Here is a 27,788-nt window from a genome sequence, read left to right on the forward strand (position 1 = left end):
TCTTGATAACTTTGACAATGGCTGATCAAAGCTCCTTCATTGCGTGCCAATAGCCAGCTGTCACACGATCAGAACCCCACTTGTGAAAAGAATGTACCCGTAACAGCAGCAAGACAACGGCAGAATATAACAGCACCTCTCTCTCTCTGTCTCTCTCTCTTTGCTATTCTATGGTTCGGGACCCTATCTCTGTTACATTTCTGAAATGCATCACAGAGACAGAGAATTTTGATCGAAAGGAACTTCAAGTGTCAGAATATCCACTTTAGAAAAAGACAGATTACAGTTTAAAAGGGACCGTCTCCAAAAGTAACTCTCCTCCTCTTGGATACCCAGCAATATCTGCAGCTCAGATTCCAGTTTAACAACTCTGAACTGAAGTTCCTTGAGATTCAGACACTTGTAGATGTGGTGGTCTGGGAATGCAATGCTTTCTACAAACTCCCACTGCTACCATGCTGCTAATCCAGTCTGTAGGAATTGTCACTTTCTTGATGGCTCCCTTCTTTTCCAGCTCTTCTATTTTGTCTTTTAGGCTTAACTCAAGGGCAGCTGGAACTCTTCTCAGCAGATACTGAATTGGTCTTACACTCTCATCTACTTCTAGATGATATTCTCCTGGTAGACATCCTAGCCCTATAAACATATCTTTGTACCCCTCTAGGATCTGTTCAGCGGTCAATAGTTTTGTGTGCTGCAACACATTGTAAACCTCTGTTGACATGTTCAATGTCACTAGTCCAAGCTTTCGGGAGGAATCGTCACAAATTTACACTTAGTATGGTAGCGGGCAGGTAAAACCTTTCACCCGCCGGCCGCAATGGCGGGTTTTCACGCCGTATCATCCCAAACCTGCCTCATTAGTTATGCATTCCGGGAAACACACCGTTTCCATGGTGGGCAGGCTCTCATTTGCCTACCACACCATCACCCCGCCGCTTCATCATGCCTGGCGCCATATTAAAGACCATACTTACGCACACATCTCAGTGCTTCCAGCTCAGGACTACTGCAGGGAAGATGTTCACAAAAGGCAAAAGGACTGCAGCCCCTAGGTTTAGTGATACATCACTGGAACGCCTTTTGGATGCCCTGGAGGCCCGCTGCAATGTCCTCTACCCCAGATCTGGCCACAGGATGGGCAGTGGTGTCACTAACCAGGCTTGGGAGATGGTGATTAGTGTCAATGCTGTACAGAAGAGGTTGACCAACCAATGCAGATAGAGAGTGAATGATCTAATCCATGCAGCCAGGGTATGGCAACCATCTCATCACTCTAAACTCACACACTCAAGCCCATCACACATTCACTGGCATCTCACTCACCGCCAGCTCAAGGGACATCACCACCCATTCTCACACACATCCCCTCACATGTCCATCTGGTCTCACCTCCTCTGGAGACTGCCTCCTCAGCCCTCACCATCTTGAAGACATTTGCAAAGATCAACATATGCTCCCCTACACACCCGAGGTTACCCTCCTTCCCCAGTACAGCCCTCATCCTCTTCTCCGCCTTCCTCAAGCAAGCCCCAGCCCTGCAGCCATTGATTGAAATGCCATCCACATACGGCTGATCTGGTAGGTACAGACCGGCCCATGATCCCCCTTAAAAGTGATGTGGTGCTGTCTGTGAAGCCTGGCATTGATGACTGCGAGTGCTGACCGAAGCAAGGTAGGCAAACAAACCTCGAAGTCCCAAGTGCAGCCCGCCAGGTGCATGTTGCTTATATGCTGTTGTGAAACACTTCGGTGTGTTTTCCCGTCAACGTAGGCAGACGATACAGCGGGGGGGGGGGAGGGGGGGAGGGGGCAGGAAGGACAATTCAGGCGGGCTGGCCTGATAGTGACATGCAGGTGTATTACAATGAGGTTCCCAACATCCGATGAGGGGAAATGTGGCCCGCCATTGGCGGGCTGAGCAGGCAATTGCAAACTGGTTTCACACCATTGTGAAACCGATCGCACCATAGTGTCCGCTCATTCCACGAACATGCCAGACGCTGGCGGGCACGGAAAATCCCAGCTGAAATGAATGGCCGTTATCTCCCATCTATGATCTGGAATTCTAGATCTTCCTTCTTGCCATTGCATTGGGTTCTCAGACTAATTTGTCCTCTCGGTATGAGCATTGTGCCATCCTATAGCCTCAACCTTACTTTCCAGGGTTGCATTTTTACCATGATCACCATGTTGAGCCACTTCACACAGGTCTGTGAAGGTCATTATGTTGTATGATGTGCCAGTGTCTACCTGACACTTCTTGTTCGCTTGATACTCTCCTTCTGCAGTCATCATTGTAACAGTCACAAACCATTTATCACCTATAGAGTTGTCGGAACCAACCTGTTGTATCGTGCATAGTTCTTGATCAGACCCTTCTGCTGATATCTCTCTGGTGGCCGTCTGTATCAGCTTTTTTTGCTTCTTTCTAGCCAAGCACTTGTGTGCAAAATGATTCTGTTTCTTGCGGTTAAAACACAGCTTGCCTCACGTTGAGCAGTCTTTCTTTTCCATTGTATGATGTTGACCACAGTATTTGCATCCTGCCCTGTGTCCACGATTGCTCTGCTGTTTCGATGTAGAATGTTTCTCAGCATAATGGATCTCCTGGTCTGGCTCTGCCATTCATGTGCTCTAACTGACACTTTACAACTTCTGGATTTCTACACACGTCTATCGCTTTCTTGTGCTTCAGTTTCTCATCTTTCAGCAGACTTTCTTTCACTGAGAGGTCTCTTATGCCTAAGACTAATCTACCTTTAATCAGATCACCTTTTAGCTGTCCGAATTCACATGATTCTGAAACGTGTTACTGCACGTCACATACTGATCTATGGATTCTCTTTCACCTTGAGCTCCTGTGTTGAATACATAGCGTTCATAAGTAATGTTCACTCAAATTTCAAACTGTTCATTCAAGGCTTTCAAAATCTCTGCTGTCTGTTTTCTTTGCTCGTCAATTAGATTTAAGGTGTACAATTTGTAGCAGTCCCGCCCCAACAGTGTTAGAAGTGTGGCTACTCTTATTGGCTCTGGCTTGTTAATTAACTCTGTTGCAAGCTCTTAGCTTTGCCATTGCAAGTGAAAAATCTGCCAGTTTTTCCAAATATCACCTTTCAATTTGACCGGAGCTCAGGGAGAGGGGAAGTTTACAGCACCCATGTTACTCACTCAGTATTTTACTTGTAGCCTTCAGGTTGTTTTCTTCTCCTTGTTCTTTTTCAACAGTTTTTAGTAGATTGGACCATTTCTGTGTGCCTGTGTTCTCAGTGTCTTCTCTGCAGCATTTGCAGGATTTCAAATCTCTATTTTAGCTCCATTTCCTAACACCACATTTTGTGTTTAAAGACAGCGGTGCTTTTCAGTGTCTTCTCAGTGAGAGGTTTTTATTAAGCTGATCTCAAGATGGCAGCCTCCAGAGAGACTGCCTCATGGCATAGCCACATGACTACAGCAAGTTCGATGGGACATGTAGTACTGTTGCAATTCAAAACCCAAACAAAGCTCACCACCACCTCTTCAAGGACAATTAGGAATGGGCAATCAATGCAGGCCTAGCCAGTAATGCCCACATCCTGTGAACAAATAAACTAAAAAAAAAATGCAGTCTGTATAACAAGATCAGACATCACCCACAAACCCAGTCTACATAATACACATGTGTATTTATACAGTGTCTTTAACATAATAAAACATCCCAAGGTCAAGGCTCCACCAGCACTGCATCAAGCTCCCCTTACCATCTGACTCACAGCCACACTGTCTTGTGCCTGACCACTAACCAGAACTGTGTCACTTCCTACAGCAGACTTAAAAAGGAAACTTGACACTGAACCATATGAGGATATATTAGGGCAACTGACCAAAAGTTTGTCAAGGCAGTAAGTTTTAAGGTGGAGTAGAGGAAGAAAGTGGAGTAGAGAGACTCAGAGGATTAGGAAGAGAATTCCAGAACTTAGGGCCCAGGAAGCTGAAGTCGGAGCCACTCATGGTGGAGCGATTAAAATTGGGGATGCATAAGAGGTCAGAACTAGAGGAGCGCAGATATTTTGAAAGGTTGAGGATCTGGGAGGTATTACACAGAGAGGCAAGGCAATGGAATGATTTGAAAACAAGGATGAGTATTTTAAGATACATTGCTTGACCTGGAAGTTTATTGGAAATACCATTTTTTCCCCTAATTTTACTGTGGGATATGGAAGCAGGCCTATGGGGACTGTATGTGTGTGTGTCTAATTTAATTAAATTAGAGATGGCCAGACTACAAGGTTTGAAACATCAAAAGGGGTTAGGTATAAAACAGACATTTTGAAATGGTGTGGGCAAGCTAGGATGAGGTCTCAGCAGGTACAGTGTGAATGGAATTTGCATTTTTAGTTAAGTTGAAAGGTTGTTTGATTTTCGAAGGGAATTGATAAGATGGTTACAACTGGCTGGATAAAAAAGGCAAGGTTATTAAATTTATTTTTCCCAAAAATGCAGACCATAATGACAACATGAAAGACTTTTATATTCTGGGACAAGTAACTTTCAAAGGAAGGTTGGAACTTTGGCATTTACAGATCAAAAGGGAAAACATGTATTTAAAGAAAGATAGAAAGTTGTATGAGTGTGGCCATGTGAGGTCTTGAATCTTGACTGTGTGAAACAGACCTGTGGGAAAAAGCCTCTAGCCACCCTGGTGAAATTTGCTGTTCCAGTAACCAAGGTTTTGTTAAAAGGCTTTGGAGTTCCATTGTTGAGTGAGAGGGAGAGAGACGCTGTGAAATATCTCCCTCACAGCAACAGTGGGTGCTTGTGGCAATATTGCTGGATGCTTTATAGATTCAAAATCTATTTGGACTGCTGCCTGAAAGAAGTGCATAGTTGGGACCCTAGTTAACTAGAAATGTTTTTGGGACTGTTGTAAAACTAAATAACTGTGTAACTGTAATCTTGTGTGTGTTTATTTTTTTTCTTTTCTTTTGTTAATAACGGTGTTATTTTAATATTTTAAACCTGAAAAGGTGGTAGTAGGTTTCTTACTTCTGACTTCAGTGCACAAACCTTCTCATAATAAATACAAATTGCAAAATCGTTGTGATTGCCAAGTTTCCCTTTGGGATTTGGTCAGCCTGGCAAATACCACCTACCATATCATATCAAAAGCTAATGTTAAACATGGACAATAAGTGAAGGATACTTGGTGCAAGTTAGGGCACAGACATCAAATCTTTGGGTATCCTCAAGTTTACAGAGTTGAATGTGGGAGACTGGCCAGAATTGCTTTGGAGTAGTCAAGCCGAGAGAAAACAAAGCATGAGTGAGGGTTTCAGCAGCAGATGAGTTGAGACAGGGGCCAAGTCAAACAATGTTATAGGTGAAAATAAGTGATTTAAATAGTGGCACAGATGTATGGTTGGCAGCTCATTTTGCAGTCAAGTACAACACTAAGTTTGCAAACAGTCTGGTTTAGTCTCAGACTATTGCCAGACGAATGGGTGGAGTCAGCAGCTACAGAACAGAGTTTGTAGCATTGATAGAAGCCAATGACTTCAGTTTTCTCAATATTTAATTGCAGGAATTTCTGTTCATCCAGTACTGAATGTCAGATAAGCAGTCTGATAATTTAGTAAGAGTGGAGGAATCAAGAGAGGTGGAGGTGAGGTAGAACTGGGTGTCGTAATGTGAAAACTAATGCTGTGCCTTCAGGAGAAATCACCAAGGGGGAGGATTTAGATAAGAAATAGGAGGGGCCAAGGATAGATCCTTGGGGGACACCAGAGTCAATGGTGTGGGAGTGGGAAGAGAGGTCATTGCAATTGATACTTGGACTCTGATTAGATAGGTATGAACGGAATAAGAATATATAAGAATATGCTCAGTTATCACCCAATGTCCCAGTCCGTACAATAAAGAGTTTTCCTCTAAAATCAAAGCATTGTTCCACTCTTTCTGGAGTTTCAAACTGACTCATCATAATTAAGATTTTTAATCTTGCTTTAATCAATTCAAACAGAATTAATCTTTAATATCTTGAGAAATAAATGTTTAGAATCCTGAGTTGAACAGCGGGTCTCTTTAGGAGGTGAGAAGAAAGGGAAAGAGACAAGACTGAAATAATTTCCACAAAAAGGGAGAGAGTTTGTGAGAGGCCGACAGAGTGAGGAATATACAGAAGATGGGAAATATTTGGGAAAAACTCAACTCACATTTTGAAAAAAAGGGAGAAAAAGATTCCTGCATAAACAGAGATACACAGACAAGAGAATTGATGTGGGACACAAATACAGAGATATACAGACAAGAGAATCGATGTGAGACACAAATACAGAGAGAGAGAGAGAGAGAGAGAGAGATAAACAATGGACAGATAGAAAGAGAGCAGAAGAAAGAATTAAAGAGACTCATTTTCTATTTTTCTAATAAACAACACTATGGAAGATCAACTATTTAAAAAATATATTTCCACCATTCAATTTTTATTTATTATTGTCTATCCTGCAATCCCAGTGACTCAATGACATGGTTCCTGCTGCTGATTCCTATCCCAGTATTTCTGCTGTCTGATCACAATGAAGATGGTCACTGAAACTATTGTCCATTTTTCTCTCTCATTCAGACTGACAGAATGTAAAATAAATAGTTGGTGTCTATACTTTGCCCAATAGAAGTGAAGACAGTACCTTTGGGAGTCCTGCTGCATGTTTCATCTGCACCCCACCAACTGAAGCAGTCTGCCCACGGCAGGGGGGATTGGAAGGAAGCAAACAAGTAGTACAGGCTGTAGGCGAGGATGCAGGTGTAGGAAATGTCGGAAATTGAGGTCACAAGGACCATAGTGATCCCCACACCTGAAAATAAACAAGGAACAGGAGATTAGATTGGGAACTATTGATTGAAATATATTCTTTGACGTGGATTCTGCTGGTCAGACAAACCAATTGTGTTTTGCTGCAATCGGTCACCATGGAGACCAGTGAGACTGTCCTGGCTGACCACACCTGTGGGAAATGTTACTGCCTTGACTCACTCCGGATCAGAGTCGCTGAGCTGGAGCGTGAGTTAGAGACACTCTGACACATAAGGGGGTGGGTGAAATTTATGGTATAATTACATTCGATATTAGGATTGAGTGGGGGAAGCAAGATCACAAACAAAGTTTTAAATTTAAGTAAGAACTATGCATAAATGTGAACTGAGTTGACCACAATAAATTGGGTAAACTCACAGCCAAACAGACATTTTGAAAGGAGTTTTTGGTACAATACAAAATCAGAATGTACATTCCACTTGTGCAGTGAAACATCCATGCTCAGGAAATGAGGGAAGATACAGTCTCAAGATAAAAGAAAAGACTTATACAAATATCTATTGGTGTGCAATCTCTCATGTTAAGCATAATTCTTGCTTGTGATTGCTGGAAGTAAGATGTCAGATGGTTTATGAGCCCGACCTTAGCCTTGCAGGCTCTCCCACAGTAAGGACATTGGGTGTCATGCGCTAAGGGTGGTCGTGGATTGTGGGCTCAAGCAGCTGCTCTCTCTTTGCATCTCTCTCATCACTCCTCCTCAGGATTGGAAGGTTTTGACACCATTTTTGATGATGAATCATCATTTTGGTCACGATTGGTTGTCTGCTTCCCGTGAGTTAATGTTAATAGAGCAAACCTTCAGGGAGGCTCTTTGCTTGTCTTTGACATGATTCCTTTTCACCCCTAACACCCTCACCCCATGTGAACAAGTGCCCTTGTGTAGCTCTGAGTAGAGCAACTGTTTGTGTGGTCTTGGGTCAGGCATTCTGATGACATGATCCACCCATCTCAGCTGATGTGAGATTATCATGGCCTCTACACTTGACATTTCTGCACCTTGGAGGTCACGCATGTTTGTTCTTTTGTCTGCCCTCTTGATTCACAATACTCCTCTGAGACAGATGGTGCTGCTCTTGGGCCTTGATATGGCATCTAAGCTGTCCAAGCTTCAGCACCACATAGAAGAGTTGGAAGAACCAGCGCCCACTAGACTTTGAGTTTACTGTCAGATCCAATATCGCGACTCTCAAAACTCTAGGGCTTAATTCACCATAGGCCAAACTGGCACATTATTTTTTTATTCATTCACGGGATATGGGTATCACTGGCTAGGCCAGCATTTATTGCCCATTCACTTGGATTCGATGGTTTACCTCTTGGTCAATCTTAGCTTTTTGGGATAGGTAGCTTCCAAGGTGTGGGAAATGAGGAATATTTTCTAACACTTCACCATGAATCTCAACTGAAGACGCTGGATTTCATAAACAGTGTGGGTTGGTAGAGGACGTTGGTCTTCATGACATTCAGGACAAGTACGATGCTCTTGTAGGCTTTGGTGAATAAGTAAACGATCTGTTGTGGTTCTTCTTCAGAGTGAACACTAACTTGTGCATCATCAGTATAATGTGGTTCCATTACAAGAATCTTTGTTGTCTTGGAGTTGGCCTTCAGCTAGTTGAGGTTGAAGAGTTTACCATTGGCATGATAAGTTATTACCATATCTGGGCAGAACCTGTTAGTAGTAATTTGCAATAAAAATTGAAATTAATATTGGTGCAATGACACACCCTTCTTTGGTGACAAGGAAGGGGTCTGAGGTGGAGCCATTGCATGGAACTGTTATTTGCATGCGGTCATGTGGCAGACGGATGTTGTTTGTGAACTTAGCTGGGTATCCATATCACTGCAGCATCTTTCAAAGGACAGTTGAATTCACCAAGTCAAAGGGTTTTGTGAGATCAAAGAAAGCCATGTACAAAGGGATGTTCCGCTCTCTGTACTTTCCCTGAACTTGGCGCGCTGTGAAGATCATGTCAGTTGTTCAGCTGGCAGGTTGGGAGCCACACTGGAACTCTGGAAGGACCACCTCTTCAATTGATGAGGGACAATTAAGACGTAACCTAGCTAGGACTTTATCAACAGTTGAGAGCAATGTTACACCCCTGTAGTTGCTACAGTACGACTTGTCTCCTTTCTTGAAGATTGTGATCATTACGGTGTCTCTAAGCTCACTTGGAAGTTCTTCATTCTGCTTCACAAATAGGGCATGTGTCCAAGAGATCAACATCTCTGCTCCAGGTTTCAGTGTTTCTGCAGCGATGCTGTTGTTAGGACCGGTTGTTGTTTTTCATCTGGTTGAAAGCAACAATCACTACGTTGAGTGTTACATCATTGTCTAGCTCACTACTGATTGTACCTCGTGCTTCTCCAGCCAGTGGATGTCCACCGTGGAGTTCTGATTGAGTAGCTCTACAAAGTACTCTTTCCAGTAGGTTTTGATACAGTCAATGTATTGCCATCTTTGGATCTTACTGATGTTGGCCTGTGGGTTCATGGTGCAGAAATCTCTGTGGCTGCCTTGTCATGCATGTCAGCCTGAAGTTGAAATAATCAGTCTTCTCTGTCCTCCATTTGTTCTTCACATTACGGGTTCTCCTTTGAACTTCAGCTTTGGCTGTCTGGTAGACAGGCCTTTTTTTCATGGAGTTTGGATCCTGTTACCAGATTTGGAATGCTGTCCATTTCCAATCAAGTATTTTGCATATTTCTATATTGCTCTCATCAACCACTCCTGTTGTCTTTTAGTGGTGTGTCCGAGGATTTCCTGGTATGTGTCACATAGGATAACATAAGATATAAGGCACAGAAACAGGCCATTCAGCCCCCTACCATGTGTTTATGTTCCACTGAGCCTCCTCTCATCTTATTCCATCTAAATCTATTTTTCGTAACTATTTCACTTCTTTTTATTGTTGTCTAGTTTTCCATTAAATGCATCTATATTACTCTCTTTAACCACACCCTGTGGTAGCACATTCCACATTCTCACCACTCTTTGGTTGAAGAAGTTTCTTTTCAATTTCCTATTGGATTTCTTGGGGCTGGATTTTACATTTCCTTGCCCAATGAATTTGAAGGTGGGGGTGCATGTAAAATTCAGCAGGTGGCCTTCCTTCCACCTACCCATCCACTCGCGATCTGCCTGCTTGCCCTGGCCTGCTGAGGTTCTTAAGTGGCCAATAATGGCCACCCAAGGGCCTTATTCCTCTGCCAGCAATATTTTACCTACAGTGGGCAGGGGAAGGTTCATGCCATGTGGGAAGTCTGACAGCTTTAGCTGTAAGGGCTGATGTCGGGAAAGTGGGAGGAGAACCTTCTTTGTGGATTCCTTGGATCATTGGAGGCACACCCCCCCTCCAAGGTAATTCACCCCCCCCCGCCGCTTAACTCTCCCCTCTGGCCTCTTTAACCCGGCCTTCCTCCCTCCACGTTGAGATGCCTTACCCACCTGGGCTCCTCAGAATGGTTTAACTGCCTGTATTTCCAGCTGTGGCACCACTCCCATTGGCGCTGATAGTCTATAGACCTGCTAGCCATCGATTGGCCAGCTGTTCTCTAAGGCAGGACTTCCTCCCAAGGAAGGGGAAGAAGTCTCTCCTTAAAACTATTAATGCTGCTTCCAACATTATATTACTGTGGGGCAGATGTTGGGATCATGGGTAGGGTCCCCCTGTATCGTTTTAGCCAGGAGAGCGGGAAGCACGGCACCCCATATAATTCAGCCCTAAGTCTTATTGATGGTCTCCTGTTATGCTTTTCTCTCCAAGAGAGAAGAAATCCAGCCTGCCAATCCTTTCCTGGCATGTGTACCCATGCATTCCCTGGTATTGTCCTTGTAAATCTCCTCTGCACTCTCTCTAGTGCCTCTATATCTTTTTTTTATAATATGGCAACCAGAACTGCACACAATACTCTAAAAGTGGTCTAACCAAGTTTGGCATAACTTCCTTGCTCTTCAATTCATTCCCTCGAGAAATAAAACTGACTGCTTGGTCTGATTTTTTTGCAGCCTTGCCAATTTGTGGTGCAACTGTTAGTGATTAACGTATTTGTATTCCAAATCCCTTTGCTCCTCTATGCCAACTAGACTAAGTAATAAGTCACCTACCAATTCTTTCTGCCAAAATGTACTACCTCACATTTATCTATGTTGAACTTTATTAGCCAATTATTTGCCCATTCTCCAGGTTTAGTAAAGTCCTCATGTAGTGTGTTGTGGACCTCAGTGTTGTCACATGCAAATTTAGAAATTGTGCTTTTCATTCCAAAGTCCAAATTCTACATGTAAATTGTGAAAAGCAGTGGCCCAGCACTGATGCTTGTTGAACACCAATTCCCACCTTCTGCTTCTCTGAATAACTACCCTTTAATTCCCACTCTCTTATTTGTCTTGAAGCTAGCTGGAAATCTATTCTGTCACTTGTCCATGACTCCACATTCCTGACCTTATTCATTAGACTATTATGGTGCACCTTATCTAAGGCCAAGGTGTCAGCTGTGGCTCAGTTCATAGCACCCTCGCCTTTGAATCAGAGGGTTGTGGGTTCATGTCCCACTCCCGGAAACCAAGAACTGTGATTGTACTCAAAAGAGTTGCAATCTGTGACTGTTGATAACTCGAAAGAATTTTTTTATCTAAGGCCATTTGAAAATTCAGATAAATTACATCTATTGGACTATTGTAGCAACTAAACGTATAGCCTCTCCTGCTGTCTGTCAGGAGTCATGTGGTGTTCTTGGAGGCTCTGATCAATGAGTCCTAAGCATGGGTAATCTCGGGGGGCAGGGCTTCCTGTCGAGGGTCCTGATCAAGCATGTAATATCTGGAAAACTCCTTGTAATAAAGTTTATCTGTTTCTTGTTGAAGTCTGTCTGGTCCATCAAGTCATTATATTTGACGATGAGGGTAAAATGTCTCCAATGCTGCACCTCACCTTGTTAATGTGAGTACATCAAATCTTAAGAAAAAAAAAGACTACTTATCAGTCATGCCACTCTCGGCAGAATCGATCTTTACGATGCAACTATAAAAGACTGGAGCCGGTATGGAGAGCGCCTTGGTTTTTATTTCGTTGTGAATGAAATTACCACGGAGGAGAAGCAGAAAGCAATCCTTTTGAGTGTATGTGGTAGCACGACATACGGTCTCATCCACAGACCGACAGCCCATTTCTAAGTCCTTTAATGAATTAATGGACATCGTGAAGAAGCATTTCTAGCCGAAGCCATTGTAATAATGCAGCGGTTTAAGTTCAATCCCAGAGTTGGGGCCCCAGGACAGTCCATCGCGACCTATATAGCAAAGCTGAAGCAGTTGACTGAACACTGCAACTTTGGGGGCACAATAAATGATATGCTGCGGGACCGATTAGTTTGTAGAGTTCACGAGGACGCCGTTCAGCGCTGTTTACTCATGAGATCGACATCAATTTGCAGTGTGCCCTGGAAATAGCACTCACCATGGAAAATGCTGCGAGAGACTTGCAAGCCTTACAGCACATAGAACATGGCACTGTTCTTCATGTAGGGCGAAAACCTACCGCCGGGCGTGGTGCGAAAACCAGAGACACAGCAGCAAAGCGAGAGGCAATGTCCACTGTAAGAATCATGAAAAGGCCTAATAGAAACACTCCAGCAGCGACTTCAAGGTTAATCTCTTATAGATGTGGGGGTGGACATGGACCTGTAGATTCAGGGAGGCAGAATGCCATTACTGCCATAAGAAAGGTCATGCAGTAAAGCAGTGCAGGGTGAAGTCGAAAAAGCCCATAAAGCAGCAAACCAACATGATTGAATTGAAAAATGCAGCATAACCTGAAGCTGCCGAAATTGACATCTATCCCCTGTATAGCGTCACCGCTGTAAAAACCGAAACTATCACTGTCACAATCCAAGTTAATGAGAAGCCACTAATAATGGAGGTAGATACGGGAGCCTCAACCACAGTGGTGGGAGAGCACACATTTAAATACCTAAATGAAGGTACCTAGCCACTGAATCTGCAGTGGACAATTGCTAAATTGAAGACATACACTGGAGAATCCATACAGGTAGAGGGCATTGCCACAGTGCCTGTGTCTTATAGGCAACAGGCAGCTCAGCTTCCAGCGATAATAGTGACAGGTGAAGGACCGAGACTGGTTACAGAAAATCAAGCTTGACTGGTCTGAAATATTTCGCCTGAAAACAGAAGGAGTTCCTGAACTGCTAAGGAAATACGACAGTGTATTTCGGGATGAATTAGAGAAGTTAAAAGGCTTGCAAGCAAAAATATATGTGGATCCTCAGGCAACACCACGTTTATTTAAGGCCAGGCCTATGCCTTTTGCATTGAAGGAGAAGGTGGACACAGAACTGTTAGAAAAGCTGGGCATCATCCAACCTGTCCAGTTCTTGGAATGGGCAGCACCCATAGTTCCAGTGGTTAAGCCTGACCAAACCACACGCATTTGTGGGGACTACAAGTTAATCATGAACAAGGCAGCCAAACTAGATAAAGATCCTATCCTGAGAATAGACAACTTATATGCAAAGCTAGCTGGAGGCAAATGCTATACAAAACTGGACATGAGCCATGCATGCCAACAGTTAGAGCTGGATAGCACATCGAGAGAGTATGTAACCATCAACACGCACAAGGGTCTTTATCAATATACACACCTACCCTTTGGAGTATCATTTGCATATGCAATTTTCCAAAGGACAATGGAGTGTCTTTTCCAAGGACTTCCCTAAGTGGTAGTATACCTATTCCTGATCACAGGGTCAACCGAGACTGACCACTTGGCCAACCTGGAGGAGGTGCTAAGAAGATTCATGAGCTGGCATATGATTAAAGAAAGAAAAATGGACCAGAAAAATGTACTTACTTGGCTTAAAGGGTGGACGCCATGGTAGAGGAGAAAGTTAGGGTAATCAAAGATGTGCCCTCTCTGTCCAATGCAGCCAAAACTTAAGTCTTGCCTGGGAATGATCAACTTCTATAGCCGCTTCTAGCCAAATTCATCAACTGTGTTGGCACCATTACACTTGTTAAAAAAGAATCATTGTTGCTCATGGAATTCGCAACAGGAAGAAGCCTTTGTAAAAATAAAGGAACTATTGCATTTGTAATGTTTATTGGTACACTGCCACCCATTAAAAGAGTTGGTATTAACATGTGATGTAAGGGCAGTATTATTGCATAGAATGGAAGATGGATCAGAAAGGTCAATTGGCTATGTCTCGAGAACGCTCTTCAAAGCCTACAAAGGTTATTCCCAGCTAGAAAAGGAAGGTTTATCGGTGGTATTTGGAGTGAAGAAATTCCACTAGTGCCTACATGGACAACATTTCACCATTGTGTTGAACCATAAACCATTAATGGGATTATTCAGTGAGGATAAAGCCATTCCACCAATAGCATCAGCAAGAATTCAACGTTGGGCTTTGATATTATCTGCATATGAGTATACCTTTATGTCCCACCCTGGCATCTATATTGCAAATGTGGACGCACTCAGTCGTCTCCCATTACCAGGTAGCATTGTACATGCTCCAGTGCTACAAGAAGTTGTGCTCATAATGAATTTCATGGATTCTTCGCCTTTGTGTGCAAAGCAAATTAGAAATTGGACGAACAGAGGTTCAATTTTGTTGAAAGTCAGAGGCCATGTTTTGCAAGGGCGGTCAAATTCAGCTGTATCTGATGAGATGAGACTATGCCATGCCCGAAAAACAGTTAATTTGTCAAGATGGAATTTTGTTGTGGGGATTAAGAGTTGTTATCCCTTTGCAAAGAAGAGAACCACTCTTGACAGAGCTTCACAATGCACATCCAAGCATATCAAAGATGAAAATGCTTGTGTGAAGCTATGTCGGTGGAGAGGCATTGACAGTGACATTGAAAGCATGGTCAAGTACATTGTCAGCAACAACAAAAGCTACCTGTTTCAGCTCCACTGCATCCATGGAGTGGCCTGGTCGAACCTGGGTTAAATTGCATATTGATTATGTGGGGCCATTCTTACGTACCATGCTTTTATTGATCGTACATGCACATTCTAAATGGATGGGATCTGTACGAAGACAGATCACCAACATCGAGAGCAACTATCAAAAAGCTATGTCACTATTTTAGTGTACATGGCCTACCGGAAATCATAGTTTCGGATAACGGTACAGTCTTTACCAGTACAGAGTTTCAGAGATTCATGAATTTAAATGGAATCAGACATAAACAGCCCCATGCCATCCCTCATCAAATGGTTTAGCTGAGAGAGCTGTGCAAACTTTCAAATCTGGAATGAAGAGATTACCAGAAGGTAGTCTAGAAACTCAACTTTCCCGCTTTCTTCTCAATTATCGTACAACGCCTCATTTAACTATGCATTCAACACCATCTGAATTATTGATGAAATGCTGCCTATGTACAAGGTTCAGTCTGGTGTTTCCAAACTTAGAGGGGAAGGTAGAGAGCAATCAGAGTTATCATAAATTGAATCGCGATGTTCATAGGAAGGCTCACACATTCACTGTATATTTAATTGAATATTCAGATGAACATTTCGCAAATTAAAAAATAAATATTCCTAAAACATTATGAAACATGTTCCCTCAGACGACTCTGTCACATGAGCAGCTGCATGTCATTAATTAAATTCTTAATTTTGCTTTTATTTGCTGTTGGAAACCTCATCCCGCCCGTGGATGAGGTTTTCTAAAAAATGCAAATGCTGCTTTTTGCCTGCCGCCAACTGTAAGTTTGGACAGGCAGCGAAAAATTTATTTCAATTACCCTTTTAATGGCCTTAATAGGCTTTTTAATTGTCCCGCGGACGTGCGCTGGATTCGGCGCATGCCCGCCGACTGAAATATCACGTGAGTGCACGATGACATCTGGACACTCCCCCAACGTCATCATGCATCATTTTACGCTCTGTCAGGTCAGGCACGCGTCCGCCCGCCAAGCTAAAAATTCTCCCCTTAAAAATGAGGTACCCACTGGTTGCAGAAGGCAAATGTCTCTTAATATTATTTTGAATATACCAAGTAAAATAATCAAACGAACTAATAATCAAATTAACTAATTAACAGCCCTTTAAAGGGGCATTGTAACAAAAAAAATTACAGGAAACTTAACAAATGAAGTTAAAATATAATTTCCGGGGCTGATGCTGCAATCCAGCCCCTGTAGTGCCCACTGGCTGCAGAATGCAAGTGCCTCTTTCTATAAGCACAAATAATTATCCAATGTGTGCCCCTACCCACCCCTGCCTGTAGATACTTAATCTAAATGTGTACAAATAACAGCAGAAACAATCCATGATTCCAAAAGGAAATTGGATGGGAACTTGGGGGAAATAAATTTGCAGGTCTATAAAGATGGAGCAGGGAAATCAGACTTGACTGGATTGCTCTACAGAGAGCTGGCATAGACTCAATGGACCTAATGGCTTCCTTCTGTGCTATAATACCTCAATGAGCTGGATTTCCTCTTCGGGGTGGAAAACAGGTATCAGTACTGTTTCTGTGCCCCAAACTCACCCCTGGGGGAAAGCAGTCACTCATTGGGAATGGAGGCACCTCCTTAAATGGCATGGAAACAGGTTCCATGTCTAATTAAGGGTGGCAGTGGGTGGACTCTTGAAGCTGGAGCGCCTTCCAGCTTGAGAGGGGCAGCAGGCTGTGATGGAGGGTAAGTAACAAGAGAGGGCACTTCAACATGGAGGCGCCCTCTCACCAACTTGAACTTTAATTCAAAGATGGTTCTTGTAGCCTGGTCACCACTGCTGGGGAGGTGGAGGGGAATCCCCCTAGAAGGCAGCGTATGGCTGCTCTCACACCCAGGCAGGCAGGGAAAGGCTCTAGGCCTGTGTGGAGTACTGGCCCCGGTCTGTCACTGGGTGCTCACCTCCAAAGGCACTCAAATTGGCCTTCGCTGGTGCAGGAAGCTGGAGGTCAAATGGAAATTTCCAATCCGCCTCCTTTAATTGGTGTTAACAAGGCTCTGACGAAGATTAATTGGCTACCTGCTACATATGGCTGGGTAGCCCTGCCAGCTTCGAATCCGCCTCTGATAAAATGACCAGCACCGGGAATGGATCAGAAATCTGGCACACTGACACTGTAACTTTCAGGCCCCATCCGCTTCCATTCTGGACCTCAGGAATGCCCAAAAATCCAGTCTTATGGCTCTGTTCTCATCTCTGATTAAGAAGATGGTTTGTTCAAGTCCCATTCCAGAGACTGGAGCATGTAATCCAGAATGACACTTCAATGCAGGATTGAGGGAATATTGCACAGATGGAGGTTCTGACTTTTGAATGGGATGTTAAGCCTCTGTCTTTTCATAACATCCCATGGCACAAAAAAGTGCCGGAGAGCTCAATCCCTGTGTCTTGGCCATTATTTATCCATAATTGAAACAGATTATATATTGATTACCTCATTGTTGTTTGTTTGGGCTCTTGGTTCACTAATTGTCTGCCATATTTCCCCACTTGACAACAGTGATTGGTCTACAAAATGGACACTTCTGCTGTGAATCATGCTGAGGACATCCTGTGCTTGTGAAATGTGCAGTTAAAATGAAAATCATTTCTTCTAATACAATCTCCAATAATCAGCAATTCTTTAAGAAGAAAGAAATGTGAAACCAATTAATTATCGCATCAGTGTTAATACCCGAAAGACAGACAGAGAGTTCTTCAGGTATTGGGCTAATATCTGATTACATTTCAAATCAGGAAAGAAAACATTTCGCTCGCTGTGTCTGTATCTTTACTGTCTATATAACTTAGTAAATATATAATAGTGCAGATTGTAAACAGTACTTGAGCACATTGAGCTTAAATGTTTGTTCAATAAGGGAAATATAACCCCAGTATATTAATATTATTTGAACAGTGTTGTCCATTTAAACTGTTGCCAATCATGTGTTGCTAAATAAACACTAACCTTGTAACATTGGCACGGCTTTCCACACTGCAACAGGCCCGAGGCTGGCAAACTGCCCAAAGGAAGATTCCAGGAAAAACATTGGTATCCCAACAAGTGCCAGCATGAGTGTGTAGGGAACAAGAAATGCACCTGGAAAATACAGCCCAGGAGCTCAATGGAGCATAACGTCAAGTGGAATTAAAACAGGCTTTCAAACTGAACCTCATTGTTCCATCTGACAAGTTGAGTTAAAATTATCGCTGATCGCTGTGAAAACGTATTTGTCTGTCTGTCTGTTAGTCCGAATCTATCTATCTCATTTATCCAGAAATATCTTTATTTCCACACACCCCTTTACAGAAAATCAACTTATCTTTATTTGATAAGATTCTATGGTGTTTTTGAACATTTATATATGGGAGATGTTCAGCTCTCAGCTCCAATGTGGAATGTTCAGTAAATGAATGGAATTGCAGAGAAATTCCCATTTTGTAAAATTCACTTTCTAACTGAATCAAAATATTTTCTGTCTCTTTATGCAATCACGTTCTGACATTTTTGCACGTTTATTCTTGGTTTCCATCGATCCAGTTTTGTGGGGTTGTGAAGAGCAGTGAATACGAGCAGTTCTAATTCGAAATTCCAGAGCTGACCCCTGACTCTGACTGAGGAGGCTGATAACTGAGGCTTTCAGATATTGTGCAGTAAACATACTTAATGTGGATGGTTCAAGTGTTTTGAACAATAACATTTGAAAATATATTCAAAATTCATAAATCAGCAATTCTACACAACTGCGAGGGCTCTTTTTTTTATTCATGGGGTGTGGGCTTCGCTGGCTGGGCCAGCATTTATTACCCATCCCTAGTTGCCCTGAAAAAATGGTGATGAGTTGCCTTCTTGAACCGTTGCAGTCTCTGTGGTGCAGGTGCACCCACAGTGTTGTTAGGAAGGGAGTTCCAGGATTTTGACCCAGCGACAGCAAAGGAACGGCGATATATTTCCAAGTCAGGATGGTGTGTGACTTGGAGGGGAACTTCCAGGTGGTGGTGTTCCCATGTATCTGTTGCCCTTGTCCTTCTAGATGGGAGTGGCCATGGGTTTGGAAGGTGCTGTTGAAGGAGCCTTAGTGAATTCCCGTAGTGTATCTTGTAGATGGTACACACTGCCGCTACTGTGCACCGGTGGTGGAGGGAGTGAACGTATGTAGATGGGGTGCCAATCAAGTGGGTTGCTTTGTCATGGACGGTGCCAAGCTTCTTGAGTGTTGTGGGAGCTGTGCTCATCCAGGCAAGTGGGGAGTATTCCATCACACTCCTGACTTGTGCCTTGTAGTTGGTGGACAGGCTTTGGGGAGTCAGGAGGTGGGTTACTCGCCACAGGATTCCTAGCCTCTGACCTGCTCTTAGAAACATAGAAACATAAAAACTAGGAGCAGGAGTAGGCCATTCAGCCCTTCGAGCCTGCTCAGCCATTCATTATGATCATGGCTGACCATCCAACTCAATAGCCTGCTCCTGCCTTCTCCCCATATCATTCCATCCCTTTCAACCCAAGAGCTATATCTAACTCCTTCTTGAAAGCATACAATGTTTTGGTCTCAACTACTTTCTGTGGTAACGAATTCCAAAGGCTCACCACTCTCTGGGTGAAGAAATTTCTCCTCATCTCAGTCCTAAATGGTCTACCCCATATCCTCAGACTGTGACCCCTGGTTCTGGACTCCCCCACCATTGGGAACATCCTTCCTGCGTCTACCCTGTCTAGTCCTGTTATAATTTTATAGCTTTCTATGAGATCCCCCCTTATTCTTCTGAACTTCAGCGAATATAATCCTAATTGACTCAATCTCTCCTCATATGTCAGTCCCGCCATCCCAGGAATCAGTCAGGTAAACCCTTATTGCACTCTCTCTATAGCAAGTACATCCTTCCTCAGATAAGGAGACCAAAACTGCACACAATATTCCAGGTGTGGTCTCACCAAGGCCCTGTATAATTGCAGCAAGACATCCCTGTTCCTGTACTCGAATCCTCTAGCTATGAAGGCCAATATACCATTTGCCTTTTTTTACCGCCTGCTGCACCTGCATGCTTACCTTCAGCAACTGGTGTACGAGGACACCCAGGTCTCGTTGCACATTTCCCTCTCTCAATTTATAGCCGTTCAGATAATAATCTGCCTTCCTGTCTTTGCTACCAAAATGGATAACCTCACAATTATCCACATTATACTGCATCTGTCATGCAGTTGCCCACTCACTCATCTTGTCCAAATCACACTGAAGCATCTCTGCATCCTCTTCACAGCTCACCCTCCCACCCAGTTTTGTGTCATCTGCGAATTTGGAGATATTACATTTAATTCCTTCATCTAAATCATTAATATATATTGTGAATAACTGGGGTCCCGGCACCGATCCTTGCGGTACCCCACTAGTCGCTGCCTGCCATTTGGAAAAATACCCATTTATTCCTACTCTTTGTTTCCTGTCTGCCAACCAATTTTCTATCCATCTCAATACACTACCCCCAATCCCATGCGCTTTAATTTTACACGCCAATCTCTTATGTGGGACTTTGTCGAAAGCTTCTGAATGTCAAAATAAACCACATCCACTGGCTCCCCCTCATCAACTCTACTAGTTACATCCTCGAAAAATTCCAGTAGATTTGTCAAGCATGATTTCCCTTTCGTAAATCCATGCTGACTCTGTCCGATTCTGCCACTGTTTTCCATGTGTTTAGCTATTAAATCTTTTATAATGGACTCTAGAATTTTCCCCACTACCGACGTCAGGCTAACTGAACTATAATTCCCTGTTTTCTCTCTGCCTCCCTTTTTAAATAGTGGGGTTACATTAGCTACTCTCCAATCTGTCGGAACTGTTCCAGAGTCTATGGAATCTCGGAAGATGACCACCAATGCATCCACTATCTCTAGGGCCACTTCCTGAAGTACTCTGGGATGTAGATTATCGACCTTCAATCCCATCAATTTCCCCAACATCATTTCCCTATTAATACTGAATTCTTTCAGTTCCTCCCTCTCACTAAACCCTGTGTTCCCCAACATTTCTGGTATGTTATTTGTGTCCTCCTTTGTGAAGACAGAACCAAAGTATGTACTTAGTTGGTCAGCCATTTCTTTGTTCCCCATTATAAATTCCCCTGTTTCTGACTGTAAGGGACCTACATTTGTCTTCACCAATCTTTTTCTCTTCACATACCTATAGAAACTTTTACAGTCTGTTTTTACGTTCCCCGCAAGCTTACTCTCGTACTCTATTTTCCCCATCTTAATCAATCCCTTGGCCCTCCTTTGCTGAATTCTAAACTGCTCCCAATCCTCAGGTCTGTTTTTTTTTTCCACCCACAACTGTAGACAAATTGTGTAAATAGTTTAAAGCTGTGAGATTGAATTCCTCATTCTTTATATCAGCATTGTTTAACCCTGTATTATTTACCTAGTGCAAGTAAAGTTTCTTGTTTCAGTGAATTTATAAAAATTTATTTACGGGATGTGGGCTTCACTGGCTGGGCCAGCATTTATTGCCCATCCCTAGTTACCCTTGAGAAGGTGGTGCTGAGCTGCCTTCTTGATATTCTTTATAAATCGTTCCCCTTAATTTCTGCTTTCACTCCCCTGTATTTTGGATTCACTACTGTACCTCCTCCATTTCTGTAAGCCAGGTAAGGGAATCTCCAGACATTGCCCAGACCCACAGCACAGCCGATCATTGAGAGCAAGTAGTCAGTCTTCAAGGACCAGTTGCCTCGCTCCACATTCTCGTCACTTTCACCCACATGTTCATTGGTGACAGCCTGGGGGAGAGAGAGGAAATGGCCAACTCAGAAATTAGACTTTCTCAGACTAGAACTCAAACAAAAAGTACAGTTTTCACCCACTACAGAAACATGGGGCAGAATCGTCCCAGGTTTGCACTAAGTGCGGTAGGGGGCGTGTAAAACAATGTTTTACCGGCTGGTCACGATGATGGGTTTTCAAGCCGTATTGTCACAAACTCCCCACATTATTTATGCATTCCTGGGAAACATGCCATTTCCATGGTGAGCAGATTCTCATTCACCCGCCTGCCATCACCTCGCTGCTTCATCATGCTGGGCACCATATTTAAGGATTTAAGAACCAGCTACACGCACACATCTCTGTGCTTCCAGACCAAGACTGCTGCAGGGAAGATGTCCACAAAAGGCAAAAAGACTCCCCCGCACCCCTTGCCCCACCCCCCCGCCCAGTTTTAGTGACGCGTCACTGGAACACCTTCTGGATGCCGTGGAGGCCCGCTGGGATGTCCTCTACCCCGCCCTGGCAGCAGGGTTGGCAGCAGCATGACCAACCAAGCTTGGGAGGCAGTGGCAGCGGTGGTCAGCTCCAATGCCCTTCAAAACAGGACGGGCACCCAATGCCGCAAGAGGATGAATGATCTCCTCCGTTCTGCCAGGTAAGTCACTCATCTCATCACTCTCAACTCACAGACTCACAAACCCATCACACATCCACAGGGCCCTCACTCACTGCCAGTTCAAGGGGCTTCACCATTCACTCTCTCACATACACCATCATTGTCCTCATCCCATCTTTGGGGCCACTCACTACGCACACAGGCCAGGCATACTTATCACCTGGCCTGGCAGACATCCTGCTTGCACTTTCTCCATCTCTATTCATGTAGGACAAGCTGGCACACAACAGCAGGGCGAGGTCACAGACCAGTGGAGGAATGCCTGAAATTAAGGTCCTCCCAGGCTTTGAAAACAGAGCTATCCAGCTGGCCGGTGAGGATCTGGACTTGTCCTGTGCCAGTGGTGAGGTCGGTGATGCTCTACCAAGTGAGGATCCAGCAGTGCAACATCCAGCAGACAACCATGTTGTGAGTGATGTGTCCTGTTTCACAGGCCACTGCCATGCACTAATTTTCTCCCCTTGCTTCCGCAGGCACATCTGGGAAGCAGCTGACAAAGTCCATGACACAGGGCTGCCAATTAAACCCCGAAGAAACCTGTGAAGAGGAAACTGAAAGCACCTTCATTGAAGTCCTGTCACAGTGCTCACCTGCACCCTCCACCAATGCAGAGACGCATGCCTCGGTGGGACCTAGCTTTAGAATAGCCTCGGGATCACAATCTGGTGAGCACATTGCACTGTCTGATCCATAGCAGGTGGCGGCAGGGACTTCCCTGGTGTCCGGCACTCGGAGGACTGCTGGAGGCCAGGATGTTGCTGAGTTTGAGTCAGGTGACGAGCCTCTGGATTCAGTCATGTCGTAGTTGCTGGAGCTGCAAAGGTAAGCTCAGGAACATCAGGAAGGGATGTGTGCTACACTCCTCAGATTGCAAAGCACAATGGAAGAGTCCGTCCACCTTCAGGCTGAGGTGATAGCACTCTCATGCCGATGCATTGAGATCAACACTGGTAGGGTGGCGGTCACCATGGAGACCTTGGTCCAGGACATTGGCCCTGCACTGCTGCGCAGGCTTAACTCCATCACTAATGCCATAGTTGGTCTCCAACAGTGTCTACGTGAGAGGGATACCAGGCAGCTCGATCTCACTCCAGCTACCCCTTCTCCTCAAGGAATCAGCCTGGGGCTCTCAGGCACCCATTGGGAGGAGGGTCAGCAGCTGCACACCCCAGGCCATCCATCCAGGTGACTCCGACAGTGTCCAGTCTATCCAAATCCCCTCTTCCTGTGACTCAGTAGCTCCAGCTCCACGTCCTGAAACACAGCAGGACCCTGAAAGCAGGCCAGGGCCCTCCAAGTCTCGGCCTTCCAGAGGATGCCCACCAAAGTCATCACAGATAGGGTGTTGCAGTCAACAGACTCCACCTCCACTGTGGATGTCCAGGGAGTATCAAGATGTAGCGGCAAGGTTAGGAAAGTTAAAAAGATGTAGTTACACAGCCTGGGCATGGGTGTTAATCGCTTGTACATACTGTTCACTGTTGTAAATAAACTCCCAAGAATGTCTCCCTGCCTATGGCTCCTTGTTCTAATGAGCAGTGTTCATGTCACTCAGGCGTGAAACCTTCCTGCACAAGGATAAAGGCAGGTGTCTCAGTCCAGGGCCTCTTCTCGGTGCTCTGTGCAGCCTTCAGGCCAAAGCGATGGTCCAGTCTCATATTTCCTGGAAACATTACTGATGCCTGCACCTCAGCGGTGCTTGTCATTGCTGCCAGAATATAGTGGGCAGGCATCACAGAGTTCTCTCATTCTCTCTGTGAGCTCTCAGCACCTTTAAGGTGGGGCTGGCCCCCATCTCTTCAGCATATGTGACCAGTGACGCTGTGCTCCTGAAGGGCTCAGGTGCTGAAGGCGGACAAAGGAGCGGATGTTTCTAAAGTTTTGTGGCTGCATCTCTATGATATGATCCTGATCGCAGAATGCCAATGAGCTGCTCTGGGCCAGACAGGAGTCAGACATTGTGTCAGGCCATGTGAAGATCTATGGAGTGTCCTCACTGCCTGTCGTCATCATCCTCCTGCAATTGAGCGACTATTAGGTCCTCCATTCCATCTCCATGACAGGAGCATTCCCACAGAGGGTATTCACGCTGCCATAAGCCACACTGGAATCAAACATTCACAGATGTGATGTGAGGATCTTATGGTGTCTCCTAACTGCATGTTGTCATCGTTCTCCACAAATCTAGCAGCTATGAGGTCCTCCTGAGTGCGCCTGCCTTGCCTTGCCAATGCGAGTGCCTCAGCTCCATCATCATCACCTTCGAGGACCTTCTCAGCCCCATCCCCATTCACATCCACCAGCTCCTCTGTCTGCTCCTCAGCCAGCTCCTCTCCCTGTTGCAGCACCAGGTTGTAAAGGGCGCAGCAGATGACGATGATGCGTGACACCCTCTGTGGACAGTATTGCAGGACCCCACTAAACTGGTCCAGGCACCGGAACCTCATTTTCAACATTCGGATGGTTTGTTCTACTATGTTGAGGGCTACAACTTAGCCTCATTTTACCATCACTCTGCTGCAGTCTGAGGCCGCCGCACGAATTTCATCAGCCATGGCCTCTGTGGGTAGCCCTTGTCCCCGAGGAGCCATCCCTGCAGCCTTTGTGGACCCTGGAACTGCAAGGACCTGTGAGCAAATCAGGATGTAGGCGTCATGCACACTCCCTGGAAACCATACGCACACCTGCTGGATGCGTTTCTGGTGCTCGCACACCATCTGCACATTCAGCGAGTGGAGCCCCTTGCGGTTGACCTTGTTGACCACGTGTTGTGATGGAGACCTGAGCACCACCTGAGTTCAGCTGATTGCACTCTGCACCTGTGGAAAACCATAGATCTGAGTGAATCCAATCGCTCTTGCAATCTGGCTGTCCTGGTCCCAGGCAAAATGCACAAAGTTGTGTGCCCTCGAGAAGATGGCAGCCGTGACCTCATGGATGCATTTGTGGGTGGAGGCTTGTGAGATCCCATAGAGGTCGCCTGTGGAGCCCTGAAAGGAGCCACTGGCATGGAAATTGAGCACCACGGTCACTTTCACAGCCACTGGCAATGGATGCCATCCATGTCCCCGTGGTGCCAAATCCTGCAGTAACTGGCAGAGGTCCCTAGACATGTGCAGTCTTCGGCGACACTGGTTCTTGGTCATCTGTATGAATGAAAGGCAGCGTCGATAAACCCTCCTGCAGGATGGAAGAGGGAGACACGGTTAGCATGGGTGTACTAAGAACATGTGCTGGTTAAGTGTGATGGCCCCTTAATGCTTTTCAGAGAGTGCTGGTCACCACTTGGATGGCTGCATGGCTGCCTGAAACCCCACCCACCTCCGCCCCACTCCACCTGACCAATTGGCAGCAGCTTTGTCCACTAGACTGTATGCTGCACTCTCAGCTCATGCGCAGGCAGTCTCCTAACCTGCACTGCAAGGCTGCACTGTTAGCTTGAACCATGGGGGAGACTGGTCCAAACTGGGATGCTGACATTGCAAGGGACTGTAAGCACCTCCAGCAGTGACTGTTCCATGTCCAGCTTTAGTGAGGAGATTGCACAATGTGCCCAGTCATATAATTGTTCTGCAGTCCACTGAAACGTTCATTACTTTGCAGTCTGTGCCAGGAGTGTGAAAAGCTTTGGAGCACTTGGTGGCACTTTGATACCTCTGCACTGCTTGAGTAGGCAGATAAGCTAGAAGCCCAACTCCAATCACATCAATGTGGCTGCGCCTGAACTGTCTCAGCTGCAGAGGAATGGTCACTTTATACAAGGTTTCCCTAATGCATGGCCACTTCCCTTGTCACCCCCCACACCCCTCCGCAAAAATCGCCTCAAGGGCTGGGCTGCCCTTGATCCCCCACCCAATGGTCCTCAAGCTTGAAGTCCAACAGGTGACCCTGGCGAGCGCTGCACATCATTGCTGTGTACTCACCTCCAAGTTCCCCTCAAAGTGCAGACCGCTAAGTGCATGCCTTTTATGAGCTGTTGTGAAACACGTCGGCATGCTTTCCTGCCGATGTGGACGAACGATCCAGCAGGGGTGAGGGGGGGTGATTCCAGCAGGCTGGCCTGATAATGATATGTTGATGTATTACAATGAGGTTCCCGACGCTATATGTTGAGCAATGTGCCTCGCCATCGGCAGCCTAGCAGATGATTGCGAACTGGTTTCACACCGTCGTGAAACCAATCGCAGCATATTGTCCGCTCAACCCACTGAACACGTCTGTCGCTGGCCGACACAGAAAATCCGGGCCACTGTGCTATCCATTTAGCAGCGATCGGTTGATAATTTGGAAACACCCTGAACCCCACAGAGAAACTCTGCAATTCACAACAACCAAAATCCCCAAATTATCAGCACCTCTCAGAGTTTTACATGAGTTTACTGTCAGGTTTTGATAAAATACTCACTGTGTCCTCTGGAGGGTATGTTGGATTGTCATTCTGTGAGAACCCAGGTAAAGCCAATTGCCCTTGCTTCATTTCTGAACAATGATGAACGGATTCTTCCACTGGCTCATGGATTGGATTTAAAACTTCTGGAGGGCTCTTTTGTCCAAAGGGCTTCAAACTGTTTATTGCGCCAGGACTCTGGTTAAGAATTAATTAGCTCCACACCAGACAATGATTCTTTCACAGTCATAAGCCAGCCCATAAAGCTGCTTAAATGGGGTGTAGTTCTGTTTACTCAGGTGATACAAAAGTTCCCAGAGTATTCCTGTTGTGAATAAATTTGCAGACTAAACATTACTTTTTCAGGATTTTTGCAATAGTTTCAGAACATTCAGTACTAAAGTACAGTTATTCTTCAGCTACTAGTTTGACAGCAGCTGCATTTTTAAAGGGGATAGCACCAGCTGAACTGACATCAAACAGGAGCTCAGGCAGAGCAGAACTCTGAATGTGTTTGCTCAAAAATTGGACGATATTATTGCTTAATTCCTTCCTATCCTTTAAATAGATTTGTACAACTAGAGATAATAATATGTTTGATAATTCACTTCATGTTATTGACAAAATATTCATTTTAAATACTCTAACCAGCCATAAGGAGTAACGTATATTTGCGTTGGGTCCAATATTCAGCACATAGAAAATACAACACAGAAACAATCTATTCAGCACAACCAGTCTATGGTGACATTTATGTTTCACCCGAGCCTTCTCCTGTTCTTCCTAACCTAACTCTGTCAGCTTAACCCTCTATTCCATTCTCCCTTATAACATCCATCCAGCCTTCCCTTAAATCACCTTTACTGTTTTTCTCAACCACTCCCTGTGCTGGGGTGTTCCACATCCTCACCATTCTCTGGGCAAAGAAGCTTTTTCTGAATACCTTATTTGATTTATTGGTGACTACATTATATTGCTGGCCTCTAGTTTTACTTTTTCCCACAAGTTCAAACATATATTTACTCAATCAAAACCTTGCTTAATTTTAAAGATCTCTATTAGATCACCACTCAGCCTTTTTTCAAAATCCTTTCCTGATAGGTACAACTTCATAGTTCTGATATCATCCTTGTCAATCG

General features: G+C 44.7%; 1 protein-coding gene across 2 annotated transcripts in view; it reads right to left on the minus strand.

Annotated features, from left to right (window-relative positions):
• The window catches only part of LOC144683856 (sodium- and chloride-dependent neutral and basic amino acid transporter B(0+)-like), a 435,158-nt gene that overhangs the window by 61,623 nt on the left and 345,747 nt on the right, over positions 1 to 27,788 (minus strand). The window contains exons 1-4 of one of the 2 annotated variants that reach the window (XM_078547363.1): positions 26,668 to 26,752; positions 21,447 to 21,600; positions 17,795 to 17,926; positions 6,669 to 6,836 (exon numbers count right to left, since the gene is read on the minus strand). In XM_078547363.1, the coding sequence (XP_078403489.1) occupies positions 6,669 to 6,836; positions 17,795 to 17,926; positions 21,447 to 21,600; positions 26,668 to 26,739 (526 nt within the window). In that variant the 5' untranslated portion in view covers positions 26,740 to 26,752. Of the gene's footprint in view, positions 1 to 6,668; positions 6,837 to 17,794; positions 17,927 to 21,446; positions 21,601 to 26,667; positions 26,753 to 27,788 lie in introns of those variants that run through there. The other variant, XM_078547362.1, reaches the window with a different exon arrangement.

The sequence above is a fragment of the Cetorhinus maximus genome, chromosome 8 (genome assembly GCF_964194155.1).
Source record: "Cetorhinus maximus chromosome 8, sCetMax3.hap1.1, whole genome shotgun sequence".
Taxonomy (NCBI): domain Eukaryota; kingdom Metazoa; phylum Chordata; class Chondrichthyes; order Lamniformes; family Cetorhinidae; genus Cetorhinus; species Cetorhinus maximus.